At 42.0% G+C, this 21873-nt stretch overlaps 1 protein-coding gene across 1 annotated transcript in view; it reads left to right on the plus strand.

Moving 5' to 3' along the window:
* Positions 1-21873, plus strand: part of LOC134431479 (ras GTPase-activating protein 1-like) — a 126227-nt gene that overhangs the window by 26768 nt on the left and 77586 nt on the right. Inside the window, exons 2-4 of the mRNA XM_063179491.1 lie at positions 5415-5564; positions 10818-10953; positions 11806-11876. Of these exons, the coding sequence (XP_063035561.1) occupies positions 5415-5564; positions 10818-10953; positions 11806-11876 (357 nt within the window). The remainder of the gene's footprint in view (positions 1-5414; positions 5565-10817; positions 10954-11805; positions 11877-21873) is intronic.

Consider the following 21873-nt stretch of genomic DNA (forward strand, 5'->3'; position numbering starts at 1 on the left):
TCATAGTTTACAGTTAATCTCTATTCTCTGTCAGATTTGCGCACAGGCCACATGGGACTGTTGAAGGCTGAGGGGGTTTTGCTGACCACCCCTTGGTGGCTTTCCAGCTCACAAATAATTTTGTGGATGGGGATCACAGCATCTTGATTCATTCGGTACTGTCGATGGTGCACTGTCGAGGTGGCAATTGGCACTCGTTGCTCTGCTACCTTCAGAAGTTCTACTGCAGATGGGTTTTCTAAAAGTCCAGGCAAAGTGTTTAACTGCTTAATTCCTTTTGCTTCTACAGCAGCTATGTTAAAAGCCCATCTGAGTATTTGCAGATCTTTGTAATAGCAATTCCAGAGGAAGTCTATGCCTAGAATGCACGGGGCCTCTGGCCCGTTCACAATAGGATGTTTTTTCTACTCTTTCCCAGTCAGGCTTACTTCAGCTTCTAACAGGGTCAATTGCTGTGATCCCCCCGTTACTCTGGCAATGGAAACAGGTTCCACCCCCACATGTCCTGATGGTATCTGGGTACACTGTGCACCACTATCAACTAAGACATCGTATTTTTGTGGTTCTGATGTGCCAGGCCATCAGATCCACACCGTCCAGAAGATCCGGTTTTCCCATGCCTCTCCCTGGCTAGAGGCAGAGCTTCTCTAACCTTGGTTATTATTTCTTTCTTGGGCATACATGGTAGAGGTACTTTCAAGGGGATCTGACAGATTATATTCAGCAGCTCGGTTATGGGAGTTTGAGGCCACTTTCACTTTATTGGAGTTTTCTCGGTTAGTGTTTCTTTTTTTAAGTTGGTGCACTCACACTGCCAGGACAGAAGTGGGTTTCTCATCCCACCTTCCTATGTTTTTTCTATGGTTACATAGAAAGAACCATAGGTCAGCCCGTGGGTTGTACTTTCTCTCTTTAGCTGGAGGATGTTGGGCTCTTACTTTGGGGCCTGTGACTTGCACTGGTGCGATGTGGGAATTGTTCTTTTTCACTTCTCTCATCTCTCTCATCTCTTCTTGGAGTTCTTGGACCACGGCAGAGACATGAGCCTGCATTGGGCCATTGATCATACTCTCATAATTTCTAAGCTTATCGGTAACAGAACTCACTGTCTTTCGGTTGGTATCGGCATTAATTGTTGCAATGAAGGTGGTGTATTGAGATGGCTTTAGATTTCATAGACTTTACAACATTTGCCTTGTGCACCTGACTTTGTCAGGGTCATTATCATGCTATTTTTCCTATAGAGTACTTCCAATACTGCCACTTCTTTCAACTGTTGGATCTCTTCTTCAAGAGTCTTCTAGCGCATTCTATGGTGGTGCTCTTGCATTCTCTCCCTGTGGACAAACCTCTCTCTGACACTTATTAAAAGCCACTCCCAGAGGGAAAGGGACCCTGGCTCTCTTACAAAAATCTGATTGATACTTGAGTCCTGGGTTAAGGGTTTCAGATTCTTTGCTTCACTACTATCCAGCTGGACGCCTTTACTCATACGATCCCAGACCCGAAGTAGCCAAGTTGTATAAGCCTCATGTCCCTGTTGTACAATGTCTTTGTGCAGATTACGGAGACTTTTGTACGTCAGGGACTTGGTGATGATTGCAACCTCTGGCTCCCCTGTGGGTTGTGAGGGCCCTCCCCTATCTGGGTGCTTTGGTTTCATCTTAAATTTCTTTGTTTCTACAGGGGCAACTGCTGCTGGCTGTGACTGCCTTTGCAGTTCAGCTGGAACTTGGACAGTTGTAACATCTGTGGGTTCTACTGCTGCACTATTAGACTCTCTCTCTTCGAGGCAGGGGGAGGGCTTCTCACCAGCTGGGGAAGTGTATTTTTTTTAGCATTTGGCTCATCTCATGCATCTCTTTCACCAGACCCCCTACCCAATCTGGGTAGTTCATATCTGAGGTGGGCTGTGGGGTAGGGTCAGGCTCTGGGGCAGCAGCATCCCTAGGCTCTGCTGCTGTGTCAGGTTCTGAGGTAGGTGTCAGGGTGATAATCCAGGTTAATCTTCCCTTCTCTCTAAATGCTAAATAGAACAGGCCTATCAGCAACACCAGCCACTGTATGATATCATTAGTATTTAGAGTGGATCTGAACCCTTCAAAAACTGCTGGGGCAGACCCAAAGAGATGGTTAAAGGGTTGGGAGAAAATTTCTCCCAGTGTCATTTTTTTTACAGCAGGTGCTATTATTAAAGTAACCCCAAAAACATACAGTTAGTGTGTGATAGCTGTGAATTTATGTGCTTGCTTTCCAGAGGAAGTTATAAATTGATGAATTTTTCACCTTATTTACTTATAAAACAAACTGGATAACAGCCACAGTAGTTTTGGTTACAGGACTCATGTTTAGATAAGGGCCTACAAATGGGAGAAATATAGCTACGACTACATGTTACTTAAACTAGGGTAAGCTGGACTACATGGTGTCACTTAATGAGGTTTCTGTAGCAGCACACAAAAAATAGATTACTCAAGAACTGTTATTCTCTTTTTGTTTTTATGCCCTCGAGCCGCACCTTGAGCGCCAAAATTTGTTTTTGTTTGGAAAGACAAGTGCTTCCTAAAGAGAGCGGAAGCCTCTCTTAAAATGAAAAATGTAAACCCCTTTCTTCTGAATTGCTATAAATTTTAAAATAAGGAGCTTTTAGGCAAAAAATATGAGAGCAGGAAATAATAGTCTTTTAATAGGGAAGAAAATAAAAAAATAAAATAAACAATGCAGTAAACTAAAACAACATTGACAGAGTTAGAACACAACCTGACACCCTGTCAGTCAGTCTTGGTAGCAGTCTAATTAAAAATGTGGCTGCAGTCCTCCTGGAGTGTCAAGTGTAGTTCTGTTAGAATAAGAATCTTGTAGAAAAGGGTGTAGTCTTTTTTTCAAGATCTAGTGGAAGAAGAGGCAGCTGTTTTTCTGGGAAAATCCAGTAGAGAAGCCGTGCTAGTGTTTTAAAATCTTCAGATTATATTTTCAGTAAAAATGCTTGCCTCTCCCCTCTAGGCAGAGCATTTTACAACGAAATGCTATAGTTCTTATTAGTTATGCAGTGACATGTAATAGCTTATTATTAGCAGATGTTTTTTTGGAAGGAGGAGTGGTTGTGGAAGAGATAAAGAAAACTGCCCACTTAACAGATGATAACTGCCATATAGATGGCAAATAGAATACAGTTTGCTTGACAATTCAAGACACATACCATGCCAGGTATCATCTCAACAATAAAAAAAAAAAGAGAATGTGTGTGTCTTCCAAAGTAGCCGTTGCTCAGTTTGGCTGGACGTTGGTCTGCTTGTGGGAGGTAGTGAGTGAGTGATTAACTGTGCATTGCTTTGGGGATTTTTTTTTTCTGTTTCCACCAGCCTCTTCTTATTTTTACTTGACTTATTAAACTTTTTTCAACACATGCATTTTCTTGCTTTTGTTCTTCCTATTCTCTACCCTGTTCTGTTGGGAGAGTGAGCAAGCAGCTCTATGTGTGATTAGATGGTGGCTGGGGTCAACCCACCACAGACACGATCTTTCTAACCTTGCCTCAAGTTCAATACAATGTACAGACAAAACAATTCTTTCACTGGTTTAACTTGTTTTAATCAGGATGGGGAGATGCAAAGAAGAGCGCTATACTGACAAGACTGCAGCTTTGCCAATGAAAACAGTGTTGGCACTGGTACTACTTCTGCTGTTATATGTAATCTGTATAATTTATTTATTTGACTTTCATTCTGATGGAAGTGAAAGGTGGCTTTGAGAATTTCTATGTTATAGAAAAAAATGTTTTTTGCAAGATTTTTATTACCAGCTAAGCTGTTTTGTTGGGTATTTTTACTCTAAACTGCATTTTTTCTTTTTTTTTTTTTCTTCTTGTTTATTTTAAGCTGGAAGATTACTTTCATATCACTTCTAAAGTACTTTTCTTGCAACTCCTGCAAGATGTGCAAATTGGTAGAATCACTAGGTGAATGGTCTTAAATAGCTGATAATTTAAATTGTATAAAACATTACCCGTATAAAAGTTTTCATTTTTAAAAGGTTTTGAGTGCAACACTTGTCTTTGCTTCAATTGCTCCCTCCACTGCTGCTTCTCCCCATTTGATTGCTTGGGGTAGAAAGAGGTCCAAATTGAGGAAAGGGTAAGGAGTGTTTTAATGAGTTTAGCTTTCGACTTAAACTGAAGTGTTCTTTTGTCATATTTAGAAGTCTCTGAATTGCCATGCATTTGTATTTGTTCTTAATAGGCTGCATGTTGTGCTTGGCGAAGACATTTTGTCTGAAATATACTCTGGTGTGAATGCTGTAATTTTTTTAGGTGCAGATTTTGATACTATTATCTGTGTTTGTTGTTTGAGAAACAGGTTGTATTGTAGCCTGAATAGAAGCCTGAGTAAGATTAAAATACAGCAGTTTAGTTACCTCTGGTACTACTTATTTGCTGAAAATGAACAAATTGGGGAATAAAAAAGGATGGTTATAGAGAGCCTTTGTCTCCTTTGGATGGTTCAGAGTGATTTTCTCCAGTGTGAGTTATTTGGGGAAACGGGTTATCTGAACCTGTGAAGCTTTCCAAAATCTGTGTGTTGGTGTCTTGGTTTGAAAAAACAGGTGTGTGCTAAGAAAGGCAGGAGCTTCCCCTGAAATGGAAAATGTAAACCACCTCCTTCTGAATTGGTATAAATTTGAAATTAAGGGGGGCTCTCAGGCAAAGATATGGGAGCAGGAATAACAGTTCTTTATTAGGGAAGAAAAAATGAAATAAACAATGCAGTAAAACAAAACAACACCGACAGTCAGAATACAACCTGACACCCTGTGGGTCAGAGTGTTGGTAGCAGTCCAATTGGAATGGTGGCTGCAGTCCTCCTGGAGTGGCAGGTGTGGTTCTGTTGGAGCAGTGATCCTGTAGAAGGGTGTAGTCTTTCTCTGAAGATCCAGTGGAAGAGGCAGCTGTTCCTCTGGAAATCCAGTGGAAAGGCTGTGCTAGTGTCCCAAAAATCTCAGATTATATCCAGTTATGAAGGCTTGGCTCCTCCCTCTGGGTGGAGCATCTCACAATGGGATGGTGTAATATCAGTCATGCAGTGACATTCAATGGCCCATTAACAGCAGATGTGTCCCTGGAGGGAGGATTGGTTTGTGGAAGAGATAAAGAAAACTGCCCAATTAACAGAAGATAACTGCCACACCTCTAACAGATGGCAAATAGAATACACATTGCCTTGCAATCTAGGACAGTTGGGAATAAGTAATTTGAGAGAGGTTGCACATGTAAACATCTGATAACTTTTTTTGAAATAGAGGTTTGGAATTTTATCAGTTTCAACGGAGATCTTTCATTAGTTTCATAGCTCTATTCTGTGAGAATAAGCAGAGGCCTTAACTTTAAAGGACACCCATTGTTACATGTTTTTTTTTAGGTGGTATCATGGAAAACTCGACAGAACAATTGCAGAAGAACGTCTTTGGCAAGCGGAAAAACCTGGAAGTTACCTTATTCGAGAGAGTGATCGGAGACCGGGTTCATTTGTGCTTTCATTCCTTAGTAAAACAAGTGTCAATCATTTTAGGTGAGAAGTAAATGTTTTCTTTTAAAACACTATAACTCATTTATTTGTGGATTGAGAATGTAGTACGGTATAGAAAACAATTGTATTATAAATTGAATATTTTTTTACTTTTCTTTTTATCCATGTATGGTATAGCTCTTTGCTAGGGTTTAATTGTTTTAAACCATGCTACAAAAAATTCCTTTACAGGCTGAAGAATGAAAATGTGAGGAAACCAGCATTATCAGGATAGAAAAGCTTGTCTAAAGCTGTTATGACTAAATTTACAGTAACATGCAGGCTCCTTAGTAGTAATCAGATTGTTTGAAGTCTGTTCCTCAGATATTGCAGATTAAAAAATGTATTTGAATGTCAAAGTCATAGCAAATTTGTTTATAAGATAGCTATAACGAGAAACAAAGAGGTAATGTGTTTAAAAATATGAGGATTTGCTAAAATCAGCTTTCAGTCTTTGTTAGAATTAGTTGTTCTAAATACAAGCATCCATTTATCTGAAATTGTAACTGTGGTTATTTTACCATTAGCAAGTTATAGACATTAATTTAGTCTCATTTAGTGTAAATCAGATGTTCTGGGAAGTGCTTGAATGTTAGTCAGCATGTAGTGTGCTGCAGTGTGTCATGGTTTAGGCCTGGCACAGAGCCAGTGCCCCCATGAGAATACTCTCTCTCTGGTGTCTGCTGTGAGATGTGACCAGGAATAAGCAAAGCAGGCTCTAGCTTAGAAATAAAGAAAACTTTATTACTTAATCTACAAGAAAAGAAGGAAAAAACTATAAGGGAAAAATTGAAAACTTTACAAAAAGCACTTTTCTCCACTACCAAAATTTCTCAATCTGATACATTCTTCCAAATTACTAACTGCTCAGTCTGGCACTACTCTTTAGAATACTAAAACTTCAGTTCATGAAGAGGAGAGGAGTCTTTCTTGCACCATAGGCTTCCCCTGGAAACACATTGAAACTTTGTGTGCTTCTATGTCACTCAGCACTGCCCGGAAAGTCTTTTTGCTATTGTGACATGTTCCTTCCATGCCCAGTGCTCTCACCACTGTGCATGGACCAGAGCTGCTTTTAGGGTTGTCTTTTAAGGATGTTTTGTCTCACTCTAAAAACGGCACAGTCTCTGCTTTGGGACATCTGTCTCTTTCATTTTTTCTACTTCCTGGGGCCGAGGGGTACTCACACTGAACTTTCTCGGTTCTGAGGCACTGCTTCTCCCTAAATGCAGTCTCTGTGTCACAGGAATAAGAATGGTTCAGTCTATAGCCACACAAGAAAAGTCTAGCTAAAAGGCCACTTTAATCATCTCTCCTCGCTCAGCCAGTCTTCTCTGCTTCTCTCGGGCTTAGTTCTTGTTATCTCATTTCCTATCTCTCTTCTTATTCAGCTCTGAGGAGGATTAGCATTTTTGCAAGGTCTCAGTCATATAAGAAAAGGGTTAAAAATTTCAGTCTCTGCCTGTCCCAGAGCTCCGGCACTCCCATGCTGCTCTGGCCGCTGGTCCAGACGGGCACCTTCTCGCTGCACTCTCCCCCCTTTTCCTCCTGGGCCAGCTGCTATCACATTCCGTCGCTGGCTCTCTCTCTCTCTCTCTCCTGGGGATGGGGGGGGGGGGGGGGGGGGTGCTGCCCAATGTCTCTTGGTGCTTCTACCCTTCCATCCTCAAGGGCCTCCTCACCCCCCATCTCTGTCCAGGCCCAGGCCTACCGCATGGCTGCCCCTCCCCTGGCCAGCAGCAGCAGCTGAACGGGGGAGGGAGATCCGACCTCTTCGCCTCAAAGTCTCAAGAGGGCCTCCCAGGGCCGAAGCTCTGGTTTTTAACCCCTGTGTGTTCTTGGAGGTGTGTCTAAACCCCACTGGCCACATCAGGTGCCAATATCAAAATCTGAGCACCCATTGGTTTGACCACAGCATCCCAGAATTCCTACTTCTTCTTGGCCAAACCAGCACACAGTGTAAAGTTCATATTCACAAAATACGATATCAAGTGCATCTTCAGCTCTAGAAAAAACCTTTGTCAGCTATCTAGATAACAAGAAATAAACAGAAAGCAAGTTTTCTTGCAAAGCAAACAAATAGCATGCACTTGTTTGCATCATGTCTGTGCTAACAATTCATGCTTCTCAGCTATACTGATTCTTGTTAGGAAACTGATTACTGTGTAGCAGTAGTAGAAAATGAAGTTATGTTAATACTTGTTTTTTAAGTTTAGGTTTTCAAGACTCTCCTTTTTAATAACTTCTGCTTATTGTAGCCAATATCAGGTGTTGAATGTTGATTTCTGTCCACCATAAAATTGTTTCTGGCATCTCAGAAAATGGGAAACCATTAAATGCTACTTTCTAAGAAAGGATTCCTTATAATATTTTCAAATCTTAAAGAATCTTTTCTTCTTGGATCCATTAAATATGTGAACTATCTGAAGGAAACTAATTTGTCTGCTGATACTGGTATTCATAGAGCAGACCTGCTTTTGATTTCACTTGTTGACTGCAGAGTCTATATGTTTTTTGTTATTAGAAGGGCAGATGCCACACTCAAACATTTTTCCAGCCTCAAGATTGACAGTCTTGAAGTTAATTCAGCCAAATATAGGGATGTGCCCCCTGGGTCTCATAGACTGGAAGTGTCACTTCCACCAAAGCTTGGTTTCTGCCAAAAATGGGTGAAATTTTCATTGCTTGACAATCTCCCTGTTATTTGTTTCCTAAAAGTGGTATTTCTCAGATTAGACTTTCCTTATATATTTCTGTTTGACTAAAATACCAATATTGTAGTTGAAAGTTCTCCAAATCCCCCTCCCTCCAAGCTGTATATGGGCATATGTTCATGAAGCATATGATTGACAGATAGTGTATGAGTCCATCAAAACTACATTCTTTTTTGGCTGTAGTTGTCGCAGACATTTTTTCACAGAAATCCTTTCTTTCAGATTTCTGTGTCTTCTGGAAGGCTAAGGCCTCAGAAGAGAACATAAACAATTATTATGAGCTGCTGGGGAATGCAACAGGGGCACCTATTTTGATTGGTGATTGGTTCATGTTCCCATGTTTATAATTAAGGGCCAATCACAAAGTGTAAGCTAGGGACTGAGTCCTTGGCCACAACTTTGTTATACATTCTTTCTATCTATTCTTAGCCTAGCCTAGCTGCTCTGCAAACTCTCTCTCTATATTCTATTAGCATAGTCCTAATGTATTATATATAATATCTTAATAAATCAAGCCTTCTGATTCAAGAAACAAGATTCACCGTCTCTCTCTCACCAGCTGCGACCCACTCAGGCGCGGTAATAGTAGTAGTATATTTTTTTGGTGAGTTGCTAAGTGATATAAAATATTGGGAAGGAAAATATTTATATTTTCATCTTGCCCTTCAGAATTTTCTGTAATTGAATGGAGATTAGCACATGTGATGTCTATCTACAAGAATGGCCAGAAAGAGGATTTGGACAATTACAGGCCTGTCAGCCTGACCGTGGTGCCAGGAAGAATATGGAGCAGATAATCTTGAGTGCCATCACACGGCACATGCAGAAAAAAAGAGGTGATCAGGTCCAGCCAGGATGGGTTTATAAAAGGCAGGTCCTGCTTGGACAAACTGATCTCCTTGTATGACAAGGGGTGATCCTACTTAGTGGATGAGGGAAAGGCTGTGCATGTGGTCTACCTAGGCTTCAAGTCCAGTAAAGCCTTTGGCAGAGTTTTTCACAGCATTCTCCTGGAGAAACTGGCTGCTCATGGCTTGGATGGGTGCACTGTTTGCTGGGTAAAAAACTGGCTGGATGGCTGGGAGCAGAGGGGTGGTGAATGAAGTTAAATCCAGTTGATGGCAAGTCACCAGTGGTGTTCCCCAGGGCTCAGTACTGGAGCAAGCCTGTTTAATATCTTTATTGATGACCTGGAGGAGCAGATCGAGTGCACCCTCAGTAAGTTCACAGGTGATACCAAGTTGGGTGGGAGTGTTGATGGTCTGGAAGGCTCTGCAGAGGGATCTGGACAGGCCGGATTGATGGGCTGAGGCCAGTTGTAGGAAGTTCAACAAGGCCAAGTGCTGGGTCCTGCACTTGGGTTATGACAATCCCATGCAACACTACAGGCTGGGGGAAGAGGGGCTGGAAAGCTGCCCAGTGGAAAAGGACCTGGAGGTGCTGGTCAACAGCCAGCTGAACGTGAGCCAGTGTGTGCTCAGGTGGCCAAGAAGGCCAATGACATCCTGGCCTGTATCAGAAATAGTGTGGCAAGCAGGACTAGGAAAGTGATTGTCCCTTTTTACTAAAAACTGGTGAGGTTGCACCTCGAATACTGTGTCCAGTTCAGGGTCTCTCACTGCAAGAAAGATATTGAGGTGCTGGAGTGTGTCCAAAGAAGGGCAATGAAGCTGGTGAAGGGTCTGGAACACAAGTCTTATGGGGAGCAGCTGAGGGAGCTGGGGTTGTTTAGCCTGGAGCAAAGGAGGCTCCCGGAAGACAATTGCTCTCTAGAATTACCTGAAAGGAGGTTGTAACCAGGTGGGTGTTGGTCTGTTTTTCCCAAGTAGCAAGTAATAGGGTGAGGGGAAGAGGCCTCAAAATGTACTAGGGGAGGTTTAGATTGGATATAAGGAAATATTTCTTCACTGAAAGGGAAGCATTGGAAAAGGCTGCCTAAGGAAGTGGTGGAGTCACCATCCCTGGAGTTATTTAAAAGATGTGTAGATGTTGTGCTTTAGGGGCATGGTTTAGTGGTGGATTTGGCAGTGCTGGGTTAATGTTTAAGTCCCATTATGTTAGAAACCCCCATGGTATTAAAGATTTTTTCCCAACCTGATTCTATGATCCTAAAAATTATTGTTTTGACACTGCAACACAGAGTTCTGGTGGAAAGTATGACATTTTTCCCATTTACTACATAATTTATTGGAAACTGTTTTTAGCATTCTGCAAGCTTCATAAAACTGATAATTTCACATTTTTTACCAAAAAATTATAGTTTTTAAGTAGATCAAATGTCTTTTTCATTTTTTTCTTTTGTGTAACTAAAAGAATAATTCAATCCCTCTGTCAGTATTTTCTCCCTTCTCAAAGTTGCTTTTCCAGGTAGCTCTTAACATTTTTAGAGAGTGAGTTTGTAATATTGTATTTTGAACATAGACAGCCTGCTTTAACAACTCTGCGTTATCCTCATTTCCTTTTAAAAAAATCCCAAACCCAAACCATCCCAACAGTTTGTAGCAAAAGTTCTTCTGTCAAACTTCCTTTACTTTATTAACAGGATTATTGCCATGTGTGGAGATTATTACATTGGTGGACGTCGCTTTGCTTCACTCTCAGACCTTATTGGGTATTACAGTCATGTGTCTTGTTTGCTGAAGGGGGAAAAACTATTCTTTCCAGTAGCACCTCCAGAGGCAAGTAGTAAAATTTTAAAATTTAATTTACTTAAATATTAATATAATTAATCTTGCATTTGATATTCATAGTTTTCTATAAAAAAGCCTTGTAGATGGTTTCCCCTAGTTCTAGACCTATCTCAGCATATGGTGAAGTATAATGAATATATAAACAAGGTTTTACTGATAGAAACTAATAATAAAAAAATGTTTTTTAATAAAAATCTGTAATGAGAAGGTTAGATGTCTGGTATTGCAATTATCTCCAAATGTAGTAATAAAATTTTATGTAAACTGAAATAAGAAAATGTGTGGGTTTTGGCTAATAAAGAGCACCATTATAATATAGGGTTTTACACAGACTGCATAAATTATATCAAAATAACATTACTGTTTTATAGCAAAGATTTTAAAGTACACATCCTTGAAATAATCAAAGCTCCTGAAAGCTGTTTCTTTCAAATTACTATCCTTAAAACAATATCAGTAATTATCAGTATGAGTAATGCCCCCGTCCCCCACGAATAAAGATGTTTCTGAATGTTAAATTTTCACAACTTTTCACTAAGAGGAAGTAAGTTGTAAAGTGCTCTTTCATGGGAATTACATTGTTGGTAATTTGATTTTTGGAGATAACATGAATGATAATGTTACAGGCTAGAACCAAAATGAAGGCTTTTGTAGATAACTTTAGGAATTGAGCATTTCCAGCTCTTACAAATTTGACCCTTTAAAAACTTAAAACTAGCAAAGGGATACAAATTATTATTACCAGTCTTTTTCCTCAGAATAGCATAATGTTGGGGAGAGGAAGCTACACTAGAATGAAAGGAAAACTTAATGTCTTTGAACTCTTCTCTAAAACTGTAGCCTGTGGAAGATAGAAGGAGAGTTCGAGCAATTCTACCTTACACCAAAGTGCCAGAAACTGATGAAATAAGGTATGTTTTAATAATAGGTAGAAGCACATGTGAAATTCTTGGAGTATTTATAAAGCCTAATGATTTCGGTATATGTTCACTATGCAAATACTTTCCAATTGCATCTTAGACTTAATGCTCTGAGAAGTTAAAGGTATTATGCTTGCCTTTTTTTTTCCTTCCACTACATATATTATGTGGAAAAGATGCAAAACCAACAGTCCTGTATCTAATGGAAGAACATATACTAGTTGCTTGGAATTAATACTGCTTTCCTGAGATACCAGTTTTCTTCCAGATGAAAAACAAAAAGCCAGATTTGAAAGATGTTTGTAGTAATTTTGATGAGACTGTCTTGATTTCACAAGTTGATAGAACATGCTGGTGTAATTTGGAATAAGGTTCTTGATAGGACTATTAACCTAAGATTATAGAGAAAAAGTATATGACAGCTTTATATCCTCATCAGGGTGAAAATTTATCCAGTCCATTCTGATCTCTATAAAAAAAACACTTTGAGGATATTCATCTTTGAGACGACCTTCTTCTAAGCATACAATAAGGTAGTAAGACAGGAGGGACCTCCCTAATTGTATATTGAAAGTAGGACTTCTTTCTATTCTTATACATAATAGGGTCCATCAAGTCCAGTAAATGCCTAATTGCACCCACCAACTTAAGAGGAAAAAGTATTTCATTACTCTGCTATGGTAACAGGAATTACAGCAAATTGTGAAGTTCGATGTGTCTGGCTTGGTTTCTGAGATCTGCATGGTGAAATAGTCTGTTCATAGCAAACTGGTACAAAGTACACTGTTTTAGGTCAAATTAATATATTATACTCTTGTAATGTACTCTTGAAGATGTTATGTATTTCAGGGAATCTTGACTTAATTGTAATGTAATAATTAATATTTAGAAAGCTTGAAGCATTTCAAACAGTAACAACTGATATAGGATGGCTTTGCTGTGTATTGTACATTGTGAAGATTTAGGTTTGTTAATAGCTGAAGTCATTCTAAGTATTTTCATTAGGCTTTTTTTAATCTTGCTTTTTACTTTGTGTTCAAGGTAATACACTTTTTGTTACTCTGTCACAGATGAATTATTAAAAGAAGTCACCGTTGTGGGGTTAACTAAAAGGGTTTTATTAATGGTTACACAATTATTAAATGGTAATTAACACTTCACTCAGAGTGGGTGCATCTATCACACCCTCTCAAGAGGCGTTCAGTAGAAAATTGCTATCTAATTTTGGTAGTTGATGAACTTCAGTACTGTGTAGCTATTGCTTGTATCCCTGATACATCATGTGACTTGATTAAGAAGTCCCCCTGTGCTCCAGTGAAAGGTTTTCATATGACCCGATGTTATGGTTTAACCCTGGCCAGCAAATAAGCACCAACAGACACTAGGGCAATAATTTTCCTGGATGGATGCCTTTTCGCTGCTGTTTTTTCTTGCACTTCTTGTACTTGAGCTTCTAGTCTCCATGTAGGTTCACCATCCCACTTCCTTATGTCCTCCCCCGGTCATGGCAGATAGAACCACAAGGTGGCATGTGGTGCGTGTCACTGATAAACCTCTCCCTGAATACAAAAAGGTTGACTCTTAATAGCCAAGATGTTGGTCACTATGGGTGAGGAAGACTTATCCTTCTTTAATTAATGGGAAAATTGTTGGAACAATTTCTCCACAGCTGAGATCTAGGGAGGAAGTGAGATTCTCTTTGAATTCTCAAGTTGGCTGGCCAATCCAACCACAGTTGGTGCTTTTGTGTCTCTCCAGCTCATTGCTGCCAGGTTGTTGGTGTACAGTGTTGGTGCACTTCATGCAAACTTTCACCACGTGGGCCATGTGCGTGGGATTTTACACAGCTCATTGGATACCTGGTTGTCATATACGTCCACCACAGTTAATTCCTTCAGATACTGGATACCTCCCCCAGTGGTAGTCACCTTGCTTTGGGAATTTGTAGGTCCTTCCTTGATGAAATATCTGTTCACACTCGATGAAAGCTGCCTCCAAAGATTCCTGCCCCTTTTACAATCCTTTTGTCAGTTACCTTATTCCTAACAAGGGATCCTGTTGGTGATGGAGAGAGACGGGGAGACTGACTCGGTGATCAGAATCCGATTTTATTGTGGGATACAAATGCTTATATACTATTTCAAGGAGACTAGTAATGTGTACTACAATGATTAGGTTAAAATCACATACACAAACTTATGCATATAACATCTCTTGCTTGCAGAGTTTAATGGGATTTTCTTTTTCCAGTAAACCCATTTGATTTAATCTTCTTGCAATCTAAGTCTAATTTTCAAAGTTCCGTTTGCTTTTGCCAAGGCATCCTGTTATCAAATCTCTTATGTTAACCAGGTCCAAAGTCCATCATCTGTGTTGTCGTCCAACATTCCAACAGGATCCCAGCTGCTAGGTTTCCTTACCCTCTAATTCCTGATGTTTGGGTCCAATATCCCAGCATCAGAATAACTAGCTGACAATTTGTTCGCCTGATTGATGGCTTCACATCTCTCACTACTTGCTTAGGGATAGGGATTGTATGGTTTCTCTCTCACTTATGATTTCATTCTTTCCTCTCCTGTTCTTGTGACTGCTCTGCTGCTGCCTCTTAGAAGCTTCTTCATCCCTTTCTAAATGAGTTGACTTCCACTTTCATTGTTTCTTTTTAATTATAGGGGTGACTGATATAGTTGAAGGCTGGGTCTCTGATTAAGTCACAGTGTTGTGAGAAATGACCCTCACTTATAAAATTTTAAAAGGCTTATTAAACCTTTACAAAAAATACAACAAAGGATGGAATAAGGAAAAATTACAGCGCTGGGAGCCCCTGTGATTATCAGCCATGTGCTCATCCAAAAAATGGATGTTCTGCTTTTTATACCCTTAGCTTTTCCTAAAGTTTTGTCAGTCAACTCTTTTTCTGCCATCCATTGGTGGAGATTACTTTCTTACATCTTGATTGGAGGTCAGGTGTTGTTACGCCACACCTTCTGGTAACAAGCTGGCCCTCTCTAAATGCCTTGACTACTGAGGCTATTACAAGGGGGAGGGGAAAGAGGACTATGGGAGGATATATTACAATAACAACACTATATATCTTAACATACACATAATATTCATCCCTTAATTGTGAGAGCCAACTATTGCTCATATATAGCAGTGTCATTTGGTATGTTTTCAGATCCAGAAGACTCTTTCCTTGAGGGTGCTGAACAGTTCTAAACAGTGTTGGTTGGTACAGGCCAGGCCCCAGTAGAGTGTGATAAGTTGTGCCTCTTTGGAATATCTTTTTTCAAACATTCTATTACTTCATCAGGATCTGGGAGTGAAGTCTTAGACCACTGGAGGTGACAGCCTTTCTAGATACCTGCCCATATTTTCCTACATGCCTTGTGTCCTGGGTAACCCAAAATGTTATTGTTTTCTATATCTATTTGTGCCCAAAAAATGTTACTGTCTCCTTAAAACCTGACAGCACAGACAGAAGCAGAATCATGAAGCCAGGGGGTTGCCAGGGCCATTTAAAAAAGTCAGTTGCTCAAGCAGAGCTCCCTCTTGCCTTTTGGCTCTACTCACAACAGTAGCAACCTGAAAAGCTGCATTTCACAATCAAAAACTGTTTCAGAGTGACATTTGCAACACCTATTGGCAGCGCGAAGCTGGAGCTCAGCTGGAGTTGGGCCACCACTCATCCATGCTTGAGAGTCCATTTTCTTCTCCTCCTCCCCATCAGAACAGGACCCAAGACAGCAGCACCAACACCGGCACAGTCTGGTGGGTAGCAGGAGGTGGCAGCAAGTAGCAGCACTGACCTCACACACGCCAACTATTCCCATCTGCCACTAGAGCGGCTTTGTAAGCTCCTACCTTCCCATTTTTTTGTTCCAGGTGGAAGGTTGAGCCAAACAGGGTTTGTCCATCATCTTTTCCCTTTGCCTCCCAACACATGGTTACTTGTGGAGGACACCATCTTAGGGAAGGGGTTACTCTGCCATTTTGAGTTTCTCTTTGTTCCTGAGGTATCTGCAAGATTTCTGCAACTTTGTAACTAGTACCTACTACTGTTATTTTTTTGCGTGTAGCTATTTTGTTTTTTTTAGTAAACTGCTATTTTTTCACTTATATCTACTTGTATTCATTTCTCCTTATTGGTGGAAAGGGATTGGTTAAAACTATAAGGGGAGGTGTCCTAGGGTGACTTTATGATACTGAATTGTATCCCCATTCATCTGTTTAGCCCAGAAATAAGTTTTACACCTTTAGGACTGGTTCTTGGGGGAAGAGGGGGGGGAGGTGGAGAGGAGTGTGCCGCTTATTTTCAGGAACTGCACCAAGTCCTCCTCATCATTCTTCTGGACTGTGTTGTCTGCAGAATGGACAAACAGCAGAAGAGAGCTTTGCTTTGGCTTTGAATAGTTTTTAGCTAGTTGAGGCAGAGAAGTTCTCTGGACTGTGGTTTTTCTTTTTCTTGGAACTGTTTGAACCTGCTCTGGACTGAAAACCCAGAAGAGCACCAGGAGGTTACACCTGTGGCCCATTGGGGCCTGACCTGGGCCACGGCATTACCAGCACTGGAGGGACCGATAACAGACTGAATGAGCTAAGCTACAGCCCATGAAGGGGACTTTCTGAGTTTGCCATCTCTTCGGAGCGGCACGAGGTTTTATTGTTTAATATTGTTAATATTTTGTGCTGGTGAATGCTTTGCCTGTTAAATAAACAGGGTTTTTTCCACTTTTCTCCAAGGAAATATTTTCCTGAACCAGTTGGGGGAGGGGCCATTTGAATCTGCTTTCTAGAGGAACCTCTTTGCAGGTTTTCTCCCAAATTCGCCATAAACCAGGACATGAGGTAACTCACTTTAGAGTGTCCACCTCTTAAATTGTCATAAACCAAGACACCTTGCCACCCATAACCACATTGCCATGGCATCGGGTGATATTCCTAAACTGCTTGTTAACCTTGGAAAAAGCCAAAACAATTTTCTAAGAAATACCAAAAGGAGTATTTTCATTACCCAGGAATGTTTAAGATACTGAAGAGTTGTTATAACAAGGGAGAAAGCATCACATAAGAAGGTGGTGAAGGTGCCATTCTCTGTTTCTGCCACGATAATCCTCTTGGAGGAAATGTAATTGTTATTTGTCTCCATGAGACAGTAACTGAAGTACAATAATGGAATCAGTACAAAGCCCAAATAGCAGATTAAGCTCAAGGCTAGTGTTTTGGTAATAAATATCCCAGTACCACTGTCCTAGGTTACAATATTAAGGTATATTCTATTCCCATCCTCAAGAGCTGTTGAAACCAGGAGGGGCATTGTTTTTTTTCTTATCTCCTGTTAATGGGCCCGTCAATGCTTTTCCACATGACTCAGAGGTAACTCCCTCCAGGAGCCATTTCTGTTTAATGGACCTGCCTGTCGCAGACATTTCTCCACAGAAATCCTTTCTTTCGGATTTCTGTGTCTTCTGGAGGCCAGAGGCCTCGGAAGACAAGGTAAACAATTATTATCAGCTGCTGGGGAATGCAACAGGGGCACCTATTTTGATTGGTGATTGGTTCATGTTCTATGTTTATAATTAAGGGCCAATCACCAGTGCAAGCCAGGGGACTGAGTCCTTGGCCACAACTTTGTTTTAGATTCTTTCTATCTATTCTTAGCCTAGCCTAGCTGCTCTGCAAACCTCTCTCTATATTCCTTTTAGTATAGTTATGTATTATATATAACATCTTAATAAATCAAGCCTTCTGATTCAAGAAACAAGATTCACCGTCTCTCTCTCACCAGCTGCGACCCACTCAGGCGCAGTAATACCTGCCATGTGAGTCATAGAATGATAACAGCCCATTGTGAGATGCTCTGCCCAGGGGAGAGGAGCTAAGCATCCCCACCTGGATATAATCTGGGATTTGGGACAGGACAGTCAGTCTTTCCACGGGATTCCCAGAGGAATGGCTGTCTTTTCCACTGGATCTTTAGAGGAAGACTACACCCTTTCTACAGGATCACTGCTCCAACAGAACCACATTTGCCACTCCAGGAGGACTGCAGCCACCAGTCCAACTGGACTGCTACCAACCCCTTGACCAACAGGGTGTCAGGTTGTGTTCTGACTTTGTCAGTGGTTTTTCTTTTGTATTGTTGCATGTATTTTGGTTTTCTTTTCCCCTTTCCTAATAAACTGTATTTCTGACTTGGAGTCTAGCATTATCTGCCGATTATAATGCTCCTGTGTAAACCAGGGTATGGTATAAAAATTGCTTTTGTGGTCTATTATGCCTATTGCATGATAACCTCTGAGACAATGAATGTAATTTGGAATATGTACTCAATTTTGTTTGCTTGTCCTAATCTAAGCTGTTACGTCTGGGGCCTCGACAATTGCACCCAGCCCCTGGGGAGAGGGGTAAAGAATTACTTTTTCCAGCCTTTCAGGCTTGACACAGCAGTTTTTGAAAATGTTGCATTCTCTCTGGATGCCAAGGACAGCATAATGTTGTTGTTAGTTCTGCTTTGTCTTCTCTGCACAGCCTGTAACATGTTTAGAAACAAAGAAACACCATGGTGTGGTGCACGGTTTTCTTGAGGAAGATGAAAGGAGAAGCAAAGCAACAGCATCCGTGTCCAGACAGAACGCCACAGAGGAGGAAAGAACCAAACACCAAACAACAGCATCCATGTCTACGCAGACTGTCACAGAGGAGGAAGAAACCAAAAGCCCCATCTGCATCTCCACACAGACCGTCACTGAACCAGAACAGCCTGAACCAGTAGCAGTTGCCCCTGTTTGGAAGAACAAATCAAAGCACAAATCAGTCCACATAGTGACTGACAAGGATGCAGCAGGACCTTCACACCCAGCGGAAGAGACAGAGCCAGAAATCATGACTCGCTCTCTATCCCTGGGTGAGCTGCATGACCTATGGAGGGAATTCACCCGCTAAACAAATGAGTCCATCCTGACCTGGCTGCTCCACATCTGGGATGCTGCAGCCAGTGACACCATTCTGGATGGAAGTGAGGCCAGGCAACTAGGATCACTGTCCCAGGATTTGGTCATTGACCAGGGGATTGGGAGAACCCAAGAAACTCTCAGCCTCTGGTGGCGACTGCTGACGAGTGTGAGGGACAAGATACCTTTGTAAAGAAGACCTCCAAGTGCACCAAGAAAAATGGAGCACAATGGAACAAGGTATCCGATGCCTGAGGGAATTGGCTATTCTGGAGATAATTTTCTCAGAAGATGAGAGATTTCCTAAGAGCCCAGATTGTGTCCAGTGCACATCGCAAATGTGGTTGAGATTTGCATGGCTTGGACCAGAGATGTACTCCCGTTACCTGGCAACACTAAAATGGAGGGAAGGCGAGGACAGGGTAGATTTCTTGGCCAATAAACTAAGAATTTATGAGGACACTGTCACCGCCCCATTTCGTACCCATACCTCATCCGTGGAAACAAGGCTGGCTGAGCAAGTATGGAGCTTGATTGAAGAGGGCCATCAGAAACTGAAAAAGGAACTTAAGGAAGAAGTCTACCACATCTTGCCAGAACCAACAATAGTCTTTGCCATTAGGAGCCTGCGTCCCCCAGCCAAGGAGAGAGGATACACTCCACGAGGTAACCTGGTTTTTCCTTCAGGAGCATAGAGAAGACATGAGGAAGTGGGATGGAACACCCACCTCCTCCTTAGCAGCCCGAGTACATGAACTGAAAAGAGGAACACAACACAAGAAGCTCATCTAGACTCAATGCTGCTCCAGTCTCTTGCACACAGAATTCCAGACAATATAGGGATGATGATATGACTGATCCTCTTGAAAGAACCTCAAGAACCTATTTACAGGAAGAGAGCAACGTGTGCCACGACCAGGAATAGAGGGACCCTGCCTCTAGCCAGGTAGAGGACAGGGACAATCGAATCTATGGGACTGTGTGGATCCGATGGCCTGGCACATCTGACCCACAAAAATATACAGCTTTGGTTGACACCGGTACCCCATGTACCCTGACGTCATCAAGGTACGTAGGAACAGAATGCATTTCTATTTCTGGGGTAACAGTAGGATCCCAGAAGCTGACTGTATTGGAGGCCGAAGTGAGTTAAACTGGGAACGGGTGGCAGAAACACCTCATTGTGACTGGCCCAGAGGCTCCATGCATCCTTGCCATAGACTGTCCCAGAAATGGATGTTTCAAAGATCCAAAAGGACATCGTGGGGCTTTTGGGATAGCTGCTGTAGAGACAGAAGACATCAGAAAACTGAATACCTTGCCTGGTCTCCCTGGTCTCTCAGACGATCCCTCTGCTGTGGGACTGCTGAGAGTTGAAGAATAACAGGTACCAATTGCCACAGCAACAGTATACCATCAGCAATATTGTACTAACACAGACTCTGTGATTCCCATCCATGGGATGATTTGTAAACTGGAGAGCCAAGAGGTAGTCAGCAAGACCCACTCACCCTTCAACAGCCCCATTTGGCCAGTGCGCAAGTTCAGTGGAGAATGGAGACTGATGGTAGATTACCATGGCCTGAATGAGATCACACCACCACGGAGCGCTACCGTGCCAGACATGTTGGAGCTTCAGTAGGAGGTGGAGTCCAAGGTAGAAAAGTGGTATGTGACCATCGATATTGCCAACACCTTCTTCTCCATTCCTTTGGCAGCAGAATGCAGGCCTCAGTTCGCCTTCACCTGGAGGGGAGTGCAGTACACCTGGAACCAACTGCCCCAGGGGTGGAAGCACAGTCCCACCATCTGCCATGGACTGATCCAGACCACTCTGGGAAAAAGGTGAGGATCCTGAACATCTACAGTGTATTGATGACATCATTGTATGGGGAAGGACAGCAGGGGAAGTCTTTGAAAAAGGAGAGAAGGTTATCCAGATTCTGCTGAAAGCTGGTTTTGCCATTAAGCGAAGCAAGGTTAAGGGACCAGCTCAAGAAATTCAGTTTCTAGGAGTCAAGTGGCAAGATGGACATAATCAGATCCTGACATAGGTAATCAACGAGATCACTGCTATGTCTCCATCTACCAACAGGAAGGAAACACAAGCTTTCCTAGGTGCCATAGGTTTCTGGAGAATGCATATTCCTGAGTACAGCCAGATTGTGAGCCCTCTCTACCTGGTCACCTACAAAAAGAATGATTTCCATTGAGCCCCTGAACAGCAACAAGCCTTCACCCAGATCAAACAGGAGATTGCTTATGCGGTAGCCCTTGGCCCAGTCAGGACGGGACCAGAGGTGAAGAACGTGCTTTACTCTGCAGCCGGGAGCCATGGTCTGCCCTGGAGCCTTTGGCAGAAGTTGCCTGGTTAGACTTGGGGTCAACCGCTGGGATTCTGGAGCTGGAGCTGCAAAGACTCTGAAGCAAACTACACTCCCACAGAGAAGGAAATCTTGGGTGCCTATGAAGGAGTTCAAGCTGCCTCAGAAGTAATTGGCACTGAAACGCAGCTGCTTCTGGCACCCCGGCTACCAGTGCTGGGGTGGATGTTTAAAGGAAAGGTTCCTTCCACACATCGTGCCACTGACTCCACATGGAGCAAATGGATTGCCCTCATTACTCAGCATGCCCGTATTGAAAATCCGAATCGTCCTGGGATTCTGGAAATTATAGCAAACTGGCCTGAAGGAGAGACTTTTGGATTATCTTCTGAGGAAGAAGAGCAGGTGGCATGTGCCGAGGAAATCCCACCATATAATGAGCTACCCGAGACTGAATGACAATATGCCCTCTTCACTGATGGTCCCTGCCGAATTGTAGGCACTAACCGGAAATGGAAGCTGCAGTATGGAGCCCCACATAACGAGTTGCACAGTTTACCGAGGGACAAGGCGGATTTGAGTCAGGTTGCAGAGCTTAAAGCCATCCAGCTGGCTTTGGATATTGCTGAACGAGAGAAGTGGCTGAGGCTCTATCTCTATACTGACTCATAGATGGTAGCTAATGCTCTGTGGGGATGGCTGGATTGCTGG

This window comes from Melospiza melodia, chromosome W, assembly GCF_035770615.1.
Source record: "Melospiza melodia melodia isolate bMelMel2 chromosome W, bMelMel2.pri, whole genome shotgun sequence".
Taxonomy (NCBI): domain Eukaryota; kingdom Metazoa; phylum Chordata; class Aves; order Passeriformes; family Passerellidae; genus Melospiza; species Melospiza melodia.